Source organism: Mustelus asterias, unplaced genomic scaffold, assembly GCF_964213995.1.
Source record: "Mustelus asterias unplaced genomic scaffold, sMusAst1.hap1.1 HAP1_SCAFFOLD_1734, whole genome shotgun sequence".
Lineage (NCBI taxonomy): Eukaryota > Metazoa > Chordata > Chondrichthyes > Carcharhiniformes > Triakidae > Mustelus > Mustelus asterias.
Window position 1 is genome coordinate 16,013 of NW_027591679.1, and position 22,232 is coordinate 38,244.

The 22,232-nt window shown below is 55.2% G+C and overlaps 1 protein-coding gene across 4 annotated transcripts; it reads right to left on the bottom strand.

The window, feature by feature from the left end:
• Window positions 1-1,847: 1,847 nt before the first annotated feature.
• Window positions 1,848-22,201, bottom strand: isoc2 (isochorismatase domain containing 2). 4 transcript variants are annotated; one of them, XM_078206708.1, is made up of 6 exons: window positions 21,637-22,201; window positions 18,091-18,251; window positions 17,262-17,474; window positions 7,538-7,608; window positions 5,186-5,303; window positions 1,848-2,239 (listed from the first exon to the last, which is right to left on the bottom strand). In XM_078206708.1, exons 1-6 carry the CDS (start codon window positions 21,794-21,796, stop codon window positions 2,159-2,161), a joined length of 804 nt encoding a protein of 267 aa, XP_078062834.1. In that variant the 5' UTR covers window positions 21,797-22,201; the 3' UTR covers window positions 1,848-2,158. The 4 variants fall into 4 exon arrangements, with proteins under 4 accessions (XP_078062834.1, XP_078062836.1, XP_078062837.1 ...); XM_078206710.1 differs by having other exon boundaries at window positions 21,813-22,025; XM_078206711.1 differs by lacking the exon at window positions 21,637-22,201 and adding an exon at window positions 21,374-21,607.
• Between the last annotated feature and the right edge of the window lie 31 nt (window positions 22,202-22,232).

Consider the following 22,232-nt stretch of genomic DNA (forward strand, 5'->3'; position numbering starts at 1 on the left):
AGGCTCGAGGGGCTGAATGGCCTCCTCCTGTTCCTGTGTAACAGGCTGGAGGGGCTGAATGGCCTCCTCCTGTTCCTGTGTAACAGGCTCGAGGGGCTGAATGGCCTCCTCCTGTTCCTGTGTAACAAGTTTTTGTTTATTTATTAGTGCCACAAGTCGGCTTACATTAACACTGCAATGAAGTTACTGTGAAAATCCCCTAGTCGTCACACTCTGGCACCTGTTCGGGTAACACTGAGGGAGAATTTAGCATGGCTAATACATCTAACCAACACATCTTTCGGACTGTGGGAGGAAACCCACGCAGACACGGGGAGAACGTGCAGACTCCGCACAGACGGTGACCCAAGCCGGGAATCGAACCCTGCTCCCTGGCACTGTGAGGCTGCAGTGCTAACCACTGTGTCACCGTGCCCCCGGGAATCGAGCCCGGGTCCCTGGCGCTGTGAGGCAGCAGTGCGAACCCACTGTGTCACCGTGCCCCCGGGAATCGAACCCTGCTCCCTGGCGCTGTGAGGCAGCAGTGCGAACCCACTGTGTCACCGTGCCCCCGGGAATCGAACCCTGCTCCCTGGCACTGTGAGGCAGCAGCGCTAACCACTGTGTCACCGTGCCCCCGGGAATCGAACCCTGCTCCCTGGCACTGTGAGGCAGCAGTGCTAACCCACTGTGTCACCGTGCCCCCGGGAATCGAACCCGGGTCCCTGGCGCTGTGAGGCAGCAGTGCTAACCCACTGTGTCACCGTGCCCCCGGGAATCGAACCCTGCTCCCTGGCGCTGTGAAGCAGCAGTGCTGATCACTGTGTCACCGTGCCCCCGGGAATCGAACCCGGGTCCCTGGCGCTGTGAGGCAGCAGTGCTGATCACTGTGTCACCGTGCCCCCGGGAATCGAACCCGGGTCCCTGGCGCTGTGAGGCAGCAGCGCTAACCCACTGTGTCACCGTGCCCCCGGGAATCGAACCCGGGTCCCTGGCGCTGTGAGGCTGCAGCGCTAACCACTGTGACACCGTGCCCCCGGGAATCGAACCCAGGTCCCTGGCGCTGTGAGGCAGCAGTGCTAACCACTGTGTCACCGTGCCCCCGGGAATCGAACCCGGGTCCCTGGCTCTGTGAGGCAGCAGCGCGAACCCACTGTGTCACCGTGCCCCCGGGAATCGAACCCGGGTCCCTGGCGCTGTGAGGCAGCAGCGCTAACCCACTGTGCCACCGTGCCCCCGGGAATCGAACCCTGCTCCCTGGCGCTGTGAGGCAGCAGTGCTAACCACTGTGTCACCGTGCCCCCGGGAATCGAACCCTGCTCCCTGGCGCTGTGAGGCAGCAGTGCTAACCACTGTGTCACCGTGCCCCCGGGAATCGAACCCTGCTCCCTGGCGCTGTGAGGCAGCAGTGCTAACCCACTGTGTCACCGTGCCCCCGGGAATCGAACCCTGCTCCCTGGCGCTGTGAGGCAGTAGCACTGATCACTGTGTCACCGTGCCCCCGGGAATCGAACCCTGCTCCCTGGCGCTGTGAGGCAGCAGCGCTAACCCACTGTGTCACCGTGCCCCCGGGAATCGAACCCGGGTCCCTGGCGCTGTGAGGCAGCAGTGCTAACCACTGTGTCACCGTGTCCCCGGGAATCGAACCCTGCTCCCTGGCGCTGTGAGGCAGCAGTGCTAACCCACTGTGCTACTGTGCCCCCGGGAATCGAACCCTGCTCCCTGGCGCTGTGAGGCAGCAGTGCTAACCCACTGTGCCCCCGGGAATTGAACCCTGCTCCCTGGCACTGTGAGGCAGCAGCGCTGATCACTGTGCCACCCAGGCTGGGCAGCAGGGGTTGCAGAAACAAGGCTCTGGAAGCAGTGGAGATGGAGAGCAGAAGTTTACTTGCACAGGGGGTACAGCAGTCGACGCAGGCACCGGGGAGACACTCAATAGTTCCATGTCTGGTCAATGTTTGAGCTCTGGTAACTGGTGACAGGTGACAGCCACAGACTGGAGAGGGTGCACATTCCGACAGCCTCGCAAGCCCCAAGAGTTCAGTGACCGAGACAGCCAGTCCCTGCAGCTATTCGACTCTCCGGGGCTTCACGATGAGTGCTTCAGGATGGAATCGGATCACCAGAGCCTTCGGAGGGTGTAGCTGCAGTCCGGAGGCAACCTCACCCCCGTTCCGCCTTATGTAAAGAGTGGGTTCTGTCCCTGGAAAAGGGCCATCAGGTTGCTGTCGGGTGCTGGGTCCATGATGATCTTCTGTACCTGCATTGGGGGGGGTGGGGGGGAATCAGAGAGAGTGTTCAGAACCTGGCGTCACACATCAAGATCACAAGCAGAGTGTTTACATCCCCTCCCGGCAGTGCAGCACTCCCAGTGTGGGTCTAATCGAGGGATACGGAGACTGGAACTGTGCACGGTGCTCCCAGTGTGGTCTAACCGAGGGATACGGAGACCGGAACTGTGCACGGTGCTCCCAGTGTGGTCTAACCGAGGGATACGGAGACTGGAACTGTGCACGGTGCTCCCAGTGTGGTCTAACCGAGGGATACAGAGACTGGAACTGTGCACGGTGCTCCCAGTGTGGTCTAATCGAGGGATACGGAGACTGGAACTGTGCACGGTGCTCCCAGTGTGGTCTAACCGAGGGATACGGAGACTGGAACTGTGCACGGTGCTCCCAGTGTGGTCTAACCGAGGGATACAGAGACTGGAACTGTGCACGGTGCTCCCAATGTGGTCTAACCGAGGGATACGGAGAGTGGAACTGTGCACAGTGCTCCCAGTGTGGTCTAACCGAGGGATACGGAGACTGGAACTGTGCACGGTGCTCCCAGTGTGGTCTAACCGAGGGATACAGAGACTGGAACTGTGCACAGTGCTCCCTGTGTGGTCTAACTGAGGGATACGGGGACCGGAACTGTTCACGGTGCTCCCAGTGTGGTCTAACCGAGGGATACAGAGACCGGAACTGTGCACGGTGCTCCCAGTGTGGTCTAACCGAGGGATACAGAGACCGGAACTGTGCACAGTGCTCCCTGTGTGGTCTAACTGAGGGATACAGAGACCGGAACTGTGCACAGTGCTCCCAGTGTGGGTCTAACTGAGGGATATGGAGACTGGAACTGTGCACGGTGCTCCCAGCGTGGGTCTAACTGAGGGATACGGAGACTGGAACTGTGCACGGTGCTCCCAGTGTGGTCTAACCGAGGGATAAGGAGACCGGAACTGTGCACAGTGCTCCCAGTGTGCGTCTAACCGAGGGATATGGAGACCGGAACTGTGCATGGAGCTCCCAGTGTGCGTCTAACCGAGGGATATGGAGACCGGAACTGTGCATGGTGCTCCCAGTGTGGTCTAACCGAGGGATATGGAGACCGGAACTGTGCACGGTGCTCCCAGTGTGGTCTAACCGAGGGATACGGAGACCGGAACTGTGCACGGTGCTCCCAGTGTGGTCTAACCGAGGGATACAGAGACTGGAACTGTGCACAGTGCTCCCTGTGTGGTCTAACTGAGGGATACGGGGACCGGAACTGTTCACGGTGCTCCCAGTGTGGTCTAACCGAGGGATACAGAGACCGGAACTGTGCACGGTGCTCCCAGTGTGGTCTAACCGAGGGATAGGGAGACTGGAACTGTGCACGGTGCTCCCAGTGTGGTCTAACCGAGGGATACAGAGACCGGAACTGTGCACAGTGCTCCCTGTGTGGTCTAACTGAGGGATACAGAGACCGGAACTGTGCACAGTGCTCCCAGTGTGGGTCTAACTGAGGGATATGGAGACTGGAACTGTGCACGGTGCTCCCAGCGTGGGTCTAACTGAGGGATACGGAGACTGGAACTGTGCACGGTGCTCCCAGTGTGGTCTAACCGAGGGATAAGGAGACCGGAACTGTGCACAGTGCTCCCAGTGTGGGTCTAACTGAGGGATACAGAGACCGGAACTGTGCTCCCAGTGTGGTCTAACCGAGGGATACGGAGACTGGAACTGTGCACGGTGCTCCCAGTGTGGTCTAACCGAGGGATACAGAGACCGGAACTGTGCACGGTGCTCCCAGTGTGGTCTAACCGAGGGATAGGGAGACTGGAACTGTGCACGGTGCTCCCAGTGTGGTCTAACCGAGGGATACGGAGACTGGAACTGGGCACGGTGCTCCCAGTGTGATCTAACCGAGGGATACGGAGACTGGAACTGTGCACGGTGCTCCCAGTGTGGGTCTAACCGAGGGATACAGAGACCGGAACTGTGCTCCCAGTGTGGTCTAACCGAGGGATACGGAGACTGGAACTGTGCACGATGCTCCCAGTGTGGTCTAAGGGATAGGGATTCAGGAATTGTGCACGGTGCTCCCAGTGTGGTCTAAGGGATAGGGAATCAGGAATTGTGCACGGTGCTCCCAGTGTGGTCTAAGGGATAGGGATTCAGGAATTGTGCACGGTGCTCCCAGTGTGGTCTAACCGAGGGTTATCATAGAATCATAGAAACCCTACAGTGCAGAAGGAGGCCATTCGGCCCATCGAGTCTGCACCGACCACAATCCCACCCAGGCCCTACCCCCACATATTTTACCCGCTAATCCCTCTAACTACACATCTCAGGGACAATTTTTAACCTGGCCAATCAACCGGAGACCGGAACTGTGCACGGTGCTCCCAGTGTGGTCTAAGGGATAGGGATTCAGGAATTGTGCACGGTGCTCCCAGTGTGGTCGAACCGAGGGTTACGGAGACCGGAACTGTGCACGGTGCTCCCAGTGTGGTCTAAGGGATAGGGATTCAGGAATTGTGCACGGTGCTCCCAGTGTGGTCTAACCGAGGGTTACGGAGACCGGAACTGTGCACGGTGCTCCCAGTGTGGTCTAAGGGATAGGGATTCAGGAATTGTGCACGGTGCTCCCAGTGTGGTCTAAGGGATAGGGATTCAGGAATTGTGCACGGTGCTCCCAGTGTGGTCTAACCGAGAGTTACGGAGACCGGAACTGTGCACGGTGCTCCCAGTGTGGTCTAAGGGATAGGGATTCAGGAATTGTGCACGGTGCTCCCAGTGTGGTCTAAGGGATAGGGATTCAGGAATTGTGCACGGTGCTCCCAGTGTGGTCTAACCGAGGGATACGGAGACCGGATCTGTGCACGGTGCTCCCAGTGTGGTCTAAGGGATAGGGATTCAGGAATTGTGCACGGTGCTCCGGAAGCCCTCCACGGGCTTACCTCTCGAAATTTTGGGTGCTTGGCATCGGTGACGAGTTGCAGCAGGGTCCCTTCGCTGGTGGTGAGGAACGCGCCGCTCTGCTTCAGGCGGGACAGAGCCATCAACCGATCAACCTGGCTGCAGAGAGACCATACAGGGTCAGAGAGGTCTTCATTGATCGAGCACCCGTCACCATCCCTTCCCTCAGTCCCCAAACAACCAATGGAGAACTCATTCTGAACTGCGCCCACTGCTGGAACGTCGGAAACCATACAGCCCGTCAGCACGCGATCCACGGAACACCACTGGGTATGGACCGAGATCATCTTTCTCAAGGTGATGTTTAAAGGATAAATATCACGACATGGTGACACAGTGGTTAGCACTGCTGCCTCACAGCGTCAGGGACCCGGGTTCGATTCCCGGCTTGGGTGGCTGTCTGTGTGGAGTCTGCACGTTCTCCCCGTGTCTGCGTGGGTTTCCTCCGGGTGCTCCAGTTTCCTCCCACAGTCCAAAGGATGTGCTGGTTAGGGTGCATTGGCCGTGCTAAATTGCCCCTTCGTGTCAGAGGGACCAATAGGGTAAATATGATGAGTTACGGGGATAGGACCGGGGTTTGATTGTAGTTGGTGCAGAGTCGATGGCCCGAATGGTCTCCTTCTGTATTGTAGGATTCTATGATCACGCCTCAAGACACACGACACCCTCCCACCCCTCACACCTGCCCCCCCGACCAAGCAAACAGGTTCAGCCTGGATTATGGAGCTCAAATCCTAGAGTATATACATCTACCCCCGACAGTGCAGCACTCCCTCAGTACTGACCCTCTGACAGTGCGGCACTCCCTCAGCACTGACCCTCTGACAGTGCAGCACTCCCTCAGCACTGACCCTCTGACAGTGCAGCACTCACTCAGTACTGACCCACTGACAGTGCAGCACTCCCTCAGCACTGACCCTCTGACAGTGCGGCACTCCCTCAGTACTGACCCTCTGACAGTGCGGCACTCCCTCAGCACTGACCCTCTGACAGTGCAGCACTCCCTCAGTACTGACCCTCTGACAGTGCAGCACTCACTCAGTACTGACCCTCTGACAGTGCGGCACTCCCTCAGTACTGACCCTCTGACAGTGCAGCACTCCCTCAGTACTGACCCTCTGACAGTGCAGCACTCCCTCAGTACTGACCCTCTGACAGTGCGGCACTCCATCAGTACTGACACTCTGACAGTGCGGCACTCCCTCAGCACTGACCCTCTGACAGTGCAGCACTCCCTCAGTACTGACCCTCTGACAGTGCGGCACTCCCTCAGTACTGACCCTCTGACAGTGCGGCACTCCCTCAGCACTGACCCTCTGACAGTGCAGCACTCCCTCAGCACTGACCCTCTGACAGTGCGGCACTCCCTCAGTACTGACCCTCTGACAGTGCGGCACTCCCTCAGTACTGACCCTCTGACAGTGCGGCTCTCCCTCAGTACTGACCCTCTGACAGTGCGGCACTCCCTCAGTACTGACCCTCTGACAGTGCGGCACTCCCTCAGCACTGACCCTCTGACAGTGCGGCACTCCCTCAGCACTGACCCTCTGACAGTGCGGCACTCCCTCAGTACTGACCCTCTGACAGTGCGGCACTCCCTCAGTACTGACTCTCTGACAGTGCGGCTCTCCCTCAGTACTGGCACCGGGGGGTCGACACGCAGAGATCATGATGGGTTTGGATAAGGGGGAAGAGGTGGTGGGTTTGGAAGGTGCTGTTGAAGGAGCCTTGGTGAGTCGCTGCAGTGCATCTTGTAGATGGTACACACGGCTGCCTCTGTGCGTCGGTGGTGGAGGGAGTGAGTGTTGAAGGTGGGGGTTAGTGTGTCGATCGAGCGGGGGCTGCTTTGTCCTGGATGGTGTCGAGCTTCTCGAGTGTTGTTGGGAGCCGCACTCATCCAGGCAAGTGGAGAGTATTCCATCCCACTCCTGACTTGTGTCCTTGTAGATGGTGGACAGGCTTTGGGGGGAGTCAGGAGGTGAGTTACTCTCCGCAGGATTCCCAGCCTCTGACCTGCTCTGGGAGCCACAGTATTTATACGGCTGGGTCTGGTTCAGTGTCTGGTCAATGGGAACCCCCAGGATGTTGACAGTGGGGGATTCAGCGATGGGAATACCATTGAATGTCAAGGGGGAGATGGTTAGATCCTCTCTTGTTGGAGATAGTCATTGCCTGGCACTTGTGTGGGGTGAATGTTACTCTCCACTTGTCAGCCCAAGCCTGGATATTGTATGTGATCAAACACCACACTCTCCCCTCCTGTCCCTGTCCCCCTCTGTCTCTTTCGAATCTTGTGTGGTTCTCCCACCTCTTTCGAATCTTCCCAGGCTTACCTGCGGGATGAACAAGCATCTGCTACCACATGTACGTCCAGCCCCTTCTCCAAAAGATCCAGCGCCGTGCTCTGTCAAGACAAGGAGAATTTAGGGATCTGTCCCAGAACCCCATTCCCTGGTCTTCCCCCTCCCCACCACTGCTCCCTCCCAAGCCCCCTGCCTCGCCCCGCTACTGAACAGATACCCAGTGTCAAACACCTCTCATTCTGCAACATCTTTAACCTGGTAACACGTCCTCTAAACCCTTCGTGGGAGCGACCACCCAACACCCCTGAGCGGCATCAAGAGATATTAGGGACAGGCGAGCCAAAATTCCACACAACAGCGAGGTTTAAATGGGGCGTCTTTAAGGAGGAGAGGCAGAGAGATTGCTGTTTGTATATAACAAACAGATAGGAGTAAACTCCCACTTCACTGTCCCCATCAAACACTCCCAGGACACGGACAGCACGGGGTTAGATACAGAGTAAAGCTCCCTCTACATTGTCCCCATCAAACACTCCCACGACCGGTACAGCACGGGGTTAGATACAGAGTAAAGCTCCCTCTACACTGTCCCCATCAAACACTCCCAGGACAGGTACAGCACGGGGTTAGATACAGAGTAAAGCTCCCTCCACACTGTCCCCATCAAACACTCCCAGGACAGGGACAGCGCGGGGTTAGATACAGAGTAAAGCTCCCTCTACACTGTCCCTATCAAACACTCCCAGGACAGGTACAGCACGGGGTTAGATACAGAGTAAAGCTCCCTCTGCACTGTCCCCCATCAAACACTCCCAGGACAGGTACAGCACGGGGTTAGGTACAGAGTAAAGCTCCCTCTACACTGTCCCCATCAAACACTCCCAGGACAGGTACAGCACGGGGTTTGATACAGAGTAAAGCTCCCTCTACATTGTCCCCATCAAACACTCCCAGGACCGGTACAGCACGGGGTTAGATACAGAGTAAAGCTCCCTCTACACTGTCCCCATCAAACACTCCCAGGACAGGTACAGCACGGGGTTAGATACAGAGTAAAGCTCCCTCGACACTGTCCTCACCAAACACTCCGCATAGGAGACTGTTAAATAAGTTAAGAGCCCATGGTGTTCAGGGTAAGATCCTGGCATTGATGGAGGATTGGCTGACAGAGAAGGCAGAGAGTGGAGATAAAGGGGTCTTTTTCAGGATGGCAGATGGTGACTAGTGGAGTGCCTCAGGGTTCGGTGCTGGGACCACAAACTTTTCACAATATACATTAACAATTTGGAAGAAGGAACTGAGGGCACTGTTGCTAAGTTTGCAGATGCTACGAAGATATGATAGGGACAGGTAGTATTGAGGAAGCAGGGGGCTGCAGAAGGACTGGGACAGGTTAGGAGAGTGGGCAAAGAAGTGGCAGATGGAATACAATGTGGAAAAGTGTGAGGTTACTCACTTTGGAAGGAGGAATGGAGGCACAGACTATTTTATAAACGGGAAAATGCTGAGGAAATGAGAAACACAAAGGGACTTGGGAGTGATTGTTTAAGATTCTCTTCAGGTTAATGTGTTGGTTCAGCCGGCAGTTAGGAAGGCAAATGCAATGTCAGCATTCATATCGAGAGGGCTAGAATACAAGAGCAGGGATGTAATTCTGAGGCTGTATAAAGCACTGGTCAGACCCCATTTGGAGTATTGTGAGCAGTTTTGGGCCCCGTGTCTGAGGAAGGATGTGCTGGCCTTGGAAAGGGTCCAGAGGAGGTTCACAAGAACGATCCCTGGAATGAAGAGCTTGTCGTATGAGGAACGGTTGAGGACTCTGGGTCTGTACTCATTGGAGTTTAGAAGGATGAGGGGGGATCTTATTGAAACTTCCAGGATACTGTGAGGCCTGGATGGAGTGTATGTGGAGAGGATATTTCCACGAGTAGGAAAAACTAGAACCAGAGGGCACAACCTCAGGCTAAAGGGACGATCCTTTAAAACAGAGATGAGGAGGAATTCCTTCAGCCAGAGAGTGGGGAATCTGTGGAACTCTTTGCCGCAGAAGGCTGTGGAGGCCGGGTCATTGAGTGTCTTTAAGACAGAGATAGATAGGTTCTTGATTAATAAGGGGAGCAGGGGTTATGGGGAAAAGGCAGGGGAATGGGGATGAGAAAAATATCAGCCATGATTGAATGGCGGAGCAGACTCGATGGGCCGAGTGGCCTCATTCTGCTCCTATGTCTTATGGTCTACTCCGAGGACAGGTACAGCATGGGGTTAGATACAGAGTAAAGCTCCCTCTACACTGTCCCCATCAAACACTCCCAGAACAGGTACAGCACGGGGTTAGATACAGAGTAAACCTCCCTCTACACTGTCCCCATCAAACACTCCCAGGACAGGTACAGCACGGGGTTAGATACAGAGTAAAGCTCCCTCTACACTGTCCCCATCAAACACTCCCAGGACAGGTACAGCACGGGGTTAGATACAGAGTAAAGCTCCCTCTACACTGTCCCCATCAAACACTCCCAGGACAGGTAGAGCACGGGGTTAGATACAGAGTAAAGCTCCCTCGACACTGTCCCCATCAAACACTCCCAGGACAGGTACAGCACGGGGTTAGATACAGAGTAAAGCTCCCTCTACACTGTCCCCATCAAACACTCCCAGGACAGGTACAGCACGGGGTTAGATACAGAGTAAAGCTCCCTCTACACTGTCCCCATCAAACACTCCCAGGACAGGTAGAGCACGGGGTTAGATACAGAGTAAAGCTCCCTCGACACTGTCCCCATCAAACACTCCCAGGACAGGTAAGCACGGGGTTAGATACAGAGTAAAGCTCCCTCTACACTGTCCCCATCAAACACTCCCAGGACAGGGACAGCACGGGGTTAGATACAGAGTAAAGCTCCCTCTACACTGTCCCCATCAAACACTCCCAGGACAGGTACAGCACAGGGTTAGATACAGAGTAAAGCTCCCTCTACACTGTCCCCATCAAACACTCCCAGGACAGGGACAGCACGGGGTTAGATACAGAGTAAAGCTCCCTCTACACTGTCCCCATCAAACACTCCCAGGACAGGTACAGCACGGGGTTAGATACAGAGTAAAGCTCCCTCTACACTGTCCCCATCAAACACTCCCAGGACAGGTGCAGCACGGGGTTAGATACAGAGTAAAGCTCCCTCTACACTGTCCCCATCAAACACTCCCAGGACAGGTACAGCACGGGGTTAGATACAGAGTAAAGCTCCCTCTACACTGTCCCCATCAAACACTCCCAGGACAGGGACAGCACGGGGTTAGATACAGAGTAAAGCTCCCTCTACACTGTCCCCATCAAACACTCCCAGGACAGGTACAGCACGGGGTTAGATACGGAGTAAAGCTCCCTCTACACTGTCCCCATCAAACACTCCCAGGACAGGTGCAGCACGGGGTTAGATACAGAGTAAAGCTCCCTCTACACTGTCCCCATCAAACACTCCCAGGACAGGTACAGCACGGGGTTAGATACAGAGTAAAGCTCCCTCTACACTGTCCCCATCAAACACTCCCAGGACAGGTACAGCACGGGGTTAGATACAGAGTAAAGCTCTCTCTGCACTGTCCCCAACAAACACTCCCAGGACAGGTACAGCACGGGGTTAGATACAGAGTAAAGCTCCCTCTACACTGTCCCCATCAAACACTCCCAGGACAGGGACAGCACGGGGTTAGATACAGAGTAAAGCTCCCTCTACACTGTCCCCCATCAAACACTCCGAGGACAGGTACAGCACGGGGTTAGATACAGAGTAAAGCTCCCTCTACACTGTCCCCATCAAACACTCCCAGGACAGGTACAGCACGGGGTTAGATACAGAGTAAAGCTCCCTCTACACTGTCCCCATCAAACACTCCCAGGACAGGTACAGCACGGAGTTAGATACAGAGTAAAGCTCCCTCTACACTGTCCCCATCAAACACTCCCAAAACAGGTACAGCACGGAGTTAGATACAGAGTAAAGCTCCCTCTACACTGTCCCCATCAAACACTCCCACGACCGGTACAGCACGGGGTTAGATACAGAGTAAAGCTCCCTCTACACTGTCCCTATTAAACACTCCGAGGACAGGTACAGTACGGGGTTAGATACAGAGTAAACCTTCCTCTACACTGTCCCCATCAAACACTCCCAGGACAGGTACAGCACGGGGTTAGATACAGAGTAAAGCTCCCTCTCCACTGTCCCCATCAAACACTCCCAGGACAGGTACAGCACGGGGTTAGATACAGAGTAAAGCTCCCTCTACACTGTCCCCATCAAACACTCCCAGGACAGGTGCAGCACGGGGTTAGATACAGAGTAAAGCTCCCTCTACACTGTCCCCATCAAACACTCCCAGGACAGGTACAGCACGGGGTTAGAAACAGAGTAAAGCTCCCTCTACACTGTCCCCATCAAACACTCCCAGGACAGGTACAGCACGGGGTTAGATACAGAGTAAAGCTCTCTCTGCACTGTCCCCAACAAACACTCCCAGGACAGGGACAGCACGGGGTTAGATACAGAGTAAAGCTCCCTCTACACTGTCCCCATCAAACACTCCCAGGACAGGGACAGCACGGGGTTAGATACAGAGTAAAGCTCCCTCTACACTGTTCCCCCATCAAACACTCCGAGGACAGGTACAGCACGGGGTTAGGTACAGAGTAAAGCTCCCTCTACACTGTCCCCATCAAACACTCCCAGGACAGGTACAGCACGGGGTTAGATACAGAGTAAAGCTCCCTCTACACTGTCCCCATCAAACACTCCCAGGACAGGTACAGCACGGGGTTAGATACAGATAAAGCTCCCTCTACACTGTCCCCATCAAACACTCCCAGGACAGGTACAGCATGGAGTTAGATACAGAGTAAAGCTCCCTCTACACTGTTCCCCCATCAAACACTCCGAGGACAGGTACAGCACGGGGTTAGATACAGAGTAAAGCTCCCTCTACACTGTCCCCATCAAACACTCCCAGGACAGGTACAGCACGGGGTTAGATACAGAGTAAAGCTCCCTCTACACTGTCCCCATCAAACACTCCCAGGACAGGTACAGCACGGGGTTAGATACAGAGTAAATCTCCCTCTACACTGTCCCCATCAAACACTCCCAGGACAGGTACAGCACGGAGTTAGATACAGAGTAAAGCTCCCTCTACACTGTCCCCATCAAACACTCCCAAAAGAGGTACAGCACGGAGTTAGATACAGAGTAAAGCTCCCTCTACACTGTCCCTATTAAACACTCCGAGGACAGGTACAGTACGGGGTTAGATACAGAGTAAACCTCCCTCTACACTGTCCCCATCAAACACTCCCAGGACAGGTACAGCACGGGGTTAGATACAGAGTAAAGCTCCCTCTACACTGTCCCCATCAAACACTCCCAGGACAGGTACAGCACGGCGTTAGATACAGAGTAAAGCTCCCTCTACACTGTCCCCCATCAAACACTCCCAGGACAGGTACAGCACGGGGTTCGATACAGAGTAAAGCTCCCTCTCCACTGTCCCCATCAAACACTCCCAGGACAGGTACAGCACGGGGTTAGATACAGAGTAAAGCTCCCTCTCCACTGTCCCCATCAAACACTCCCAGGACAGGTACAGCACGGGGTTAGATACAGAGTAAAGCTCCCTCTACACTGTTCCCCCATCAAACACTCCCAGGACAGGTACAGCACGGGGTTAGATACAGAGTAAAGCTCCCTCTACACTGTCCCCATCAAACACTCCCAGGACAGGTACAGCACGGGGTTAGATACAGAGTAAAGCTCCCTTAACACTGTCCCCATCAAACACTCCCAGGACAGGTACAGCACGGGGTTAGATACAGATAAAGCTCCCTCTACACTGTTCCCCCATCAAACACTCCGAGGACAGGTACAGCACGGGGTTAGATACAGAGTAAAGCTCCCTCTACACTGTCCCCATCAAACACTCCCAGGACAGGTACAGCACGGGGTTAGATACAGAGTAAAGCTCCCTCTACACTGTCCCCATCAAACACTCCCAGGACAGGTACAGCACGGAGTTAGATACAGAGTAAAGCTCCCTCTACACTGTCCCCATCAAACACTCCCAAAACAGGTACAGCACGGAGTTAGATACAGAGTAAAGCTCCCTCTACACTGTCCCTATTAAACACTCCGAGGACAGGTACAGTACGGGGTTAGATACAGAGTAAAGCTCCCTCTGCACTGTCCCCCATCAAACACTCCCAGGACAGGTACAGCACAGGGTTAGATACAGAGTAAAGCTCCCTCTCCACTGTCCTCATCAAACACTCCCAGGACAGGTACAGCACGGGGTTAGATACAGAGTAAAGCTCCCTCTCCACTGTCCTCATCAAACACTCCCAGGACAGGTACAGCACGGGGTTAGATACAGAGTAAAGCTCCCTCTGCACTGTCCCCCATCAAACACTCCCAGGACAGGTACAGCACAGGGTTAGATACAGAGTAAAGCTCCCTCTCCACTGTCCTCATCAAACACTCCCAGGACAGGTACAGCACGGGGTTAGATACAGAGTAAAGCTCCCTCTCCACTGTCCTCATCAAACACTCCCAGGACAGGTACAGCACGGGGTTAGATACAGAGTAAAGCTCCCTCTCCACTGTCCCCATCAAACACTCCCAGGACAGGTACAGCACGGGGTTAGATACAGAGTAAAGCTCCCTCTACACTGTCCCCATCAAACACTCCCAGGACAGGTACAGCACGGGGTTAGATACAGAGTAAAGCTCTCTCTGCACTGTCCCCAACAAACACTCCCAGGACAGGGACAGCACGGGGTTAGATACAGAGTAAAGCTCCCTCTACACTGTCCCCATCAAACACTCCCAGGACAGGGACAGCACGGGGTTAGATACAGAGTAAAGCTCCCTCTACACTGTTCCCCCATCAAACACTCCGAGGACAGGTACAGCACGGGGTTAGGTACAGAGTAAAGCTCCCTCTACACTGTCCCCATCAAACACTCCCAGGACAGGTACAGCACGGGGTTAGATACAGAGTAAAGCTCCCTCTACACTGTCCCCATCAAACACTCCCAGGACAGGTACAGCACGGGGTTAGATACAGATAAAGCTCCCTCTACACTGTCCCCATCAAACACTCCCAGGACAGGTACAGCACGGAGTTAGATACAGAGTAAAGCTCCCTCTACACTGTTCCCCCATCAAACACTCCGAGGACAGGTACAGCACGGGGTTAGATACAGAGTAAAGCTCCCTCTACACTGTCCCCATCAAACACTCCCAGGACAGGTACAGCACGGGGTTAGATACAGAGTAAAGCTCCCTCTACACTGTCCCCATCAAACACTCCCAGGACAGGTACAGCACGGGGTTAGATACAGAGTAAAGCTCCCTCTACACTGTCCCCATCAAACACTCCCAGGACAGGTACAGCACGGAGTTAGATACAGAGTAAAGCTCCCTCTACACTGTCCCCATCAAACACTCCCAAAACAGGTACAGCACGGAGTTAGATACAGAGTAAAGCTCCCTCTACACTGTCCCTATTAAACACTCCGAGGACAGGTACAGTACGGGGTTAGATACAGAGTAAACCTCCCTCTACACTGTCCCCATCAAACACTCCCAGGACAGGTACAGCACGGGGTTAGATACAGAGTAAAGCTCCCTCTACACTGTCCCCATCAAACACTCCCAGGACAGGTACAGCACGGCGTTAGATACAGAGTAAAGCTCCCTCTACACTGTCCCCCATCAAACACTCCCAGGACAGGTACAGCACGGGGTTCGATACAGAGTAAAGCTCCCTCTCCACTGTCCCCATCAAACACTCCCAGGACAGGTACAGCACGGGGTTAGATACAGAGTAAAGCTCCCTCTACACTGTCCCCATCAAACACTCCCAGGACAGGTACAGCACGGGGTTAGATACAGAGTAAAGCTCCCTCTACACTGTCCCCATCAAACACTCCCAGGACAGGTACAGCACGGGGTTAGATACAGAGTAAAGCTCCCTCTACACTGTCCCCATCAAACACTCCCAGGACAGGTACAGCACGGAGTTAGATACAGAGTAAAGCTCCCTCTACACTGTCCCCATCAAACACTCCCAAAACAGGTACAGCACGGAGTTAGATACAGAGTAAAGCTCCCTCTACACTGTCCCTATTAAACACTCCGAGGACAGGTACAGTACGGGGTTAGATACAGAGTAAAGCTCCCTCTACACTGTCCCCATCAAACACTCCCAGGACAGGTACAGCACGGGGTTAGATACAGAGTAAAGCTCCCTCTACACTGTCCCCATCAAACACTCCCAGGACAGGTACAGCACGGCGTTAGATACAGAGTAAAGCTCCCTCTACACTGTCCCCCATCAAACACTCCCAGGACAGGTACAGCACGGGGTTCGATACAGAGTAAAGCTCCCTCTCCACTGTCCCCATCAAACACTCCCAGGACAGGTACAGCACGGGGTTAGATACAGAGTAAAGCTCCCTCTACACTGTCCCCATCAAACACTCCCAGGACAGGTACAGCACGGGGTTAGATACAGAGTAAAGCTCCCTCTACACTGTTCCCCCATCAAACACTCCCAGGACAGGTACAGCACGGGGTTAGATACAGAGTAAAGCTCCCTCTACACTGTCCCCATCAAACACTCCCAGGACAGGTACAGCACGGGGTTAGATACAGAGTAAAGCTCCCTCTACACTGTCCCCATCAAACACTCCCAGGACAGGTACAGCACGGGGTTAGATACAGATAAAGCTCCCTCTACACTGTTCCCCCATCAAACACTCCGAGGACAGGTACAGCACGGGGTTAGATACAGAGTAAAGCTCCCTCTACACTGTCCCCATCAAACACTCCCAGGACAGGTACAGCACGGGGTTAGATACAGAGTAAAGCTCCCTCTACACTGTCCCCATCAAACACTCCCAGGACAGGTACAGCACGGAGTTAGATACAGAGTAAAGCTCCCTCTCCACTGTACCCATCAAACACTCCCAAAACAGGTACAGCACGGAGTTAGATACAGAGTAAAGCTCCCTCTACACTGTCCCTATTAAACACTCCGAGGACAGGTACAGTACGGGGTTAGATACAGAGTAAAGCTCCCTCTCCACTGTCCCCCATCAAACACTCCCAGGACAGGTACAGCACAGGGTTAGATACAGAGTAAAGCTCCCTCTCCACTGTCCTCATCAAACACTCCCAGGACAGGTACAGCACGGGGTTAGATACAGAGTAAAGCTCCCTCTCCACTGTCCTCATCAAACACTCCCAGGACAGGTACAGCACGGGGTTAGATACAGAGTAAAGCTCCCTCTGCACTGTCCCCCATCAAACACTCCCAGGACAGGTACAGCACAGGGTTAGATACAGAGTAAAGCTCCCTCTCCACTGTCCTCATCAAACACTCCCAGGACAGGTACAGCACGGGGTTAGATACAGAGTAAAGCTCCCTCTACACTGTCCCCATCAAACACTCCCAGGACAGGTACAGCACGGGGTTAGATACAGAGTAAAGCTCCCTGGGGTGCGTGAGGGGGTGCGTGCGCGGGGGCAGGGGCGTGTGCGGGGGGGCGGGTGCGGGGTCGTGCGCGGGGAGCGGGGGCGTGCGGGGACTGTGTGGGTATGTGTGTGGGGGTGTGCAGACGCGCGCGTGGGGGGGGCTGCGCGTGGAGGGGTCGTGCGTGGGGGGGAGGGATGTGCGCGAGGGGCTGTGGGGACTCACGCACCATGATACAGGCCTGTGTCTCGATGCCGCACAGGATGACAGACTGTATCTGGGGCAGGGCGCGGAGCTCTTTCTCGACCTCGGGGGTCAGCATGCTGAAGCAGGTCTTCTCGAACTTCCTGAGGTCCTCGGCCCCCAGCTCAGGTACGGTGGGCCCCAGGCCCCTGGGGTACTGCTCCGTCACGATGACAGGGATGTCCAGGACCCGGGACGCCTGTGGGAGAGCGCAGAGAGTTTAAACCACAGCCCGGATTCCGGAGAAACTCAGTCACGACAACCCACCCCGCTGCAATCTGCCCCATTCCCCGCCGCCCCCCCCCCCCCCCAGAACTCCATGCCCTCCAGACCCCCATCAACCCTCCAAAACCCCCCCTGCCCTCCAAGTCCCACCTTCTCCTCTCCAAGCCCCCCGTCTCTCCTCTTCAAGAACCCCCCTCCTTCCAGGACCCACCCCCTCCCCAATCAACCCCCCAGAACACCCCCCCTCCTCTCCACGATCACCCCACTCCCCTCCAAGACCCTCACCCCTCTCCCCTCCAGGACCCCCCCCTCTCCCCTCCAGAAAACCCATCAACCCTCCAGACCCCCATTCTGCCCTCCCCTCCCCTCCAGAACTCCCCCTCCCTCCAGAACCGTAGTCTTCCCTCATCTCCCCTCCAGAACCCCCATCAAACCGCCCCCCCCCCCCCCCCCCGGTCTGACCCCTCACCCCTCCCCACCAGCCACCCCCCCAATTCCCCTCCCCCACTGCAGAACACACCTGCGTCTCCTGTCCCCCACTCCAGATTGCCCGACTGCCCTCCCAGTCTCCCTCATCCCCCCCACATTACCTGTAGCATCCTGGCTGCAACAGCCACGATCTGGGGGAAAAAGGCCACACTGGGACGGAACTTCTCCTGCATGTCACAGAGGAAGAGGGCACAGGACTTGGCACTCAGCCTTCCGATCCTCTGAGCAGCCATTTCCCCGGGGAGAGCAGGAGGGAATGAATCTGCAGAGGGAGAGGAACAGGGAAGATCAGTCCAAGGCTATTCAGCCCCTCGAGCCTGTTACACAGGAACAGGAGGAGGCCATTCAGCCCCTCTCGAGTCTGTTACACAGGAACAGGAGGCCATTCAGCCCCTCTCGAGTCTGTTACACAGGAACAGGAGGCCATTCAGCCCCTCGATCTGTTACACAGGAACAGGAGGAGGCCATTCAGCCCCTCCAGCCTGTTACACAGGAACAGGAGGAGGAGGCCATTCAGCCCCTCGAGCCTGTTACACAGCAACAGGAGGAGGCCATTCAGCCCCTCGAGTCTGTTACACAGCAACAGGAGGAGGCCATTCAGCCCCTCGAGCCTGTTGCACAGGAACAGGAGGAGGCCATTCAGCCCCTCGAGCCTGTTACACAGGAACAGGAGGCCATTCAGCCCCTCTCGAGTCTGTTACACAGGAACAGGAGGCCATTCAGCCCCTCGAGCCTGTTACACAGGAACAGGAGGAGGCCATTCAGCCCCTCCAGCCTGTTGCACAGGAACAGGAGGAGGCCATTCAGCCCCTCGAGCCTGTTACACAGGAACAGGAGGCCATTCAGCCCCTCTCGAGTCTGTTACACAGGAACAGGAGGCCATTCAGCTCCTCGAGCCTGTTACACAGCAACAGGAGGAGGCCATTCAGCCCCTCGAGTCTGTTACACAGCAACAGGAGGAGGCCATTCAGCCCCTCGAGCCTGTTGCACAGGAACAGGAGGAGGCCATTCAGCCCCTCGAGCCTGTTACACAGGAACAGGAGGAGGCCATTCAGCCCCTCTCGAGTCTGTTACACAGGAACAGGAGGCCATTCAGCCCCTCGAGCCTGTTACACAGGAACAGGAGGCCATTCAGCCCCTCTCGAGTCTGTTACACAGGAACAGGAGGCCATTCAGCCCCTCGAGCCTGTTACACAGGAACAGGAGGAGGCCATTCAGCCCCTCCAGCCTGTTACACAGGAACAGGAGGAGGCCATTCAGCCCCTCGAGCCTGTTACACAGGAACAGGAGGCCATTCAGCCCCTCGAGCCTGTTACACAGGAACAGGAGTCGTTCCATTCCATCCCAGGTCTACGCACGCCCCTGTGATCTCCCCAGCCACCTCTCCTTCTTTGACTGAACACTTTCAATCTCAACTCTGTCCCGAACCCCTCATCTTTTGGGATACCGCTATCAATTCCCCTCTTCACCAAACCATCCCAGATTGGAGTCAAAATTAGCTCAGTTGTAGGAGACAGAGGGTGATGACAGAAGGCTGCTTCAGTGACTGGAAGCCAGTGTCATATCACAGGGACCTGTGCTGTGTCCCCTATTATTCGCCATTTATATAGACATAGATGACTACGTGGGGGGCATGTTTGCCGGTGACACAAAGATTGGCCGGGTGGTTAAGTGAGGCTGAACCTGTGCCCCCTTGTAATTCACACTTCCACCCTGGGAAAAGGCCTCTGACTATCCACCCTATCTGTGCCTCTCAATTTTGTAGACCTCTGTCAGGTCTCCCCTCAGCCTCTGTCTTTCCAGTGAAAACAATCTGAGTTTATTCAACCTCTCCTCATAGCCAACACCCTCGAGACCAGGTAACATCCTGGTGAACCTTCTTTACGCTCTCTCGAAAGTTGCCATGTCCTTCTGGCAGCTTGGTGACCAGAACTGCACGCAATACTCCAAATGCGGCCTAACCAAGGTTTTATATAGCTGCAACATGATTTCCCAACTCTTGTACTCAATGCCCCGATCGATGAAGGCAAGCATGTCATATACCTTCTCAAATCATCTTGGCCACCTGTGTTGCCTTTATCAATGGAGGCATAGATTACAAAAGCAGGGAAGTCGTGTTGGAGTTGTATAGAAATTTGGTGAGGTCACATCTAGAGTACTCTGTGCAGTTCTGGTCGCCACATTATAGGAAGAATGCACGGAGCGGGTGCAGAGGAGATTCACCAGGATGCTGCCTGGATGGAACATTTAGGTAATGCAGAGATTGGATAGGCTTGGATTATTTTCGTTGGAGCAGAGAAGATTGAGGAGTGACCTGATCGAGGTGCTCAAGATTATGAGGGACATGGACAGAGTGGATAAGGAGCAGCTGTTCTCCTTAGTTGAAGGGTCAGTCATATAGTGACATTGGATCAAGGTGAGGGACAGGAGGTTTAGGGGGATGTGAGGAAAACCCTTTTTATCCAGAGGGTGGTGATGGTCTGGAATGCGCTGCCTGGGAGGGTGGTGAGGGCGGGATGCCTCACATCCTTTAAAAAGTACTTGGATGAGCACTTGGCACGTCATAACATTCAGGGCTATGGGCCAAGTGCTGGTAAATGGGATTAGGTGGGAGTTCAGATGTTTCTCGTGTGTCAAACCAGATTCGATGGGCCGAACTGCGATTCTGTGATCCAGATAACTGAAGTTCCTCATCTCTGGAACCATTCTCCTGAATCTTTTCTGCCTCTCTCTCTCACCAATGTTTTCACATCTTTTCTAAAATGTGGCGGTCACAACTTGGTGGAATTAAGGGATGTTGCAAGCGGGGGCCAAAAAGAAACGCGGCGGGACAGGGCATTAGGACAGCATTCGGGGCGAGGGTTGTTGACAATGGTGACATGGAGCCGCAGAATCCCTGCAGCGCAGAAAGAAGCCATTTGGCCCATCGAGACTGCACCGACTCGGCGAAATAACATTCCACCCAGGCTGGCCTGCACCCCACCAATGTAGCATGACCAATCCATCTAACTTGCACATCTTTGGACAGTAAGGGGCAATTTAGCATGGCTAATCCACCTAACACACACATCTTTGGACTGAGAGAGGAAACTGGAGCACCCGGGGAAAACCCACTCAGACACGGGGAGAATGTGCAGACTCCACACAGACCCAAGGTTGGATTTGAACCTGACTTTGTGGGGCAGTAGTGCTAACCACTGTGCCGCCCTGCTGAATTTGCAGAGGAAGACCCCAATTGCGGTGGCTCTTAGGAATTTCCAATAATCCTCAGGTCAAGCAAACACTTTTGGCCCTCTGACAGGATTACCAGTCGAGAACTGGGTCTACATTCCAGTTTTCAAGACTTTGCACCCATCCCCGACTGAAGGGGGGGGACAATTTTACCGAAGAGTGGCTCAAAATGTGGCCAAGCCAAAAAAAAAAGCAGATCCACAAAATGGCCGCCGAATCCTCCGGCGGAGTGCCCCACCCGGGCCGAGAGGGAGAAGGCGGTCTTCGCTTGCCTCCCGCAGACTGCCTCTTTGGCGTCTCCCCGACGGCGATGAGGTCCGCATGCGCCGTTCTCCCCGCTCCCGCAGGAGATGTGGAACGCGCGTGCGCACAACCCGCGTCCCGCCCAGCGCCAGGACGCAGGCGCACTCCCTCACATTTTGCCCCCACCGCTCGGTCGTGCCAATTGTTTTCGACGACCTTCGGTCCTCTCGGCTTTTTGAAATAAAAGTTCCAGAGGGTTCCCCTAGCTGAAAATGAGGTGTTTTTTTTCTCCTCGGTTCGAGTTTCCCCATCACAGGCTCTCTCTCTATACATTCTCCTCAGACCCTACCAGCACTTGCTCAGCTCGCCGGAGCCTCCATTAGTGCGCAGGCGCCCACATCCCTTGCCCACCGACCGGCTGAGACCCTTCCTAACGCGCAGGCGTCGACTATCTCCTCCTTTGGCGGGGGGCGCAGGTCATCCTTTACCCCGGTTCTCCGAGTGCGCAGGTGCAGTCGAGAACATGCCCTGACGGCACGTTCAGATCCTGGGGCGCAGGCGCGCGGGAAACCGGCCCCAGAGCGCAGGCGTCCACTTCTTTCCTTCCCCTCGTGATCCTTCTAGTGCGCAGGCGCGCACTCTCCTGCTTCCCCCTTCCCGCTGGCTGACGCGACGCGCAGACCCTTGCACTCCGTTTCCGTGGTGCGCAGGCGCCGCCCGCTTGTTTTCTCAGTGCGCAGGCGCCCCGGCCCCGAGTCCTCCCAGCGCC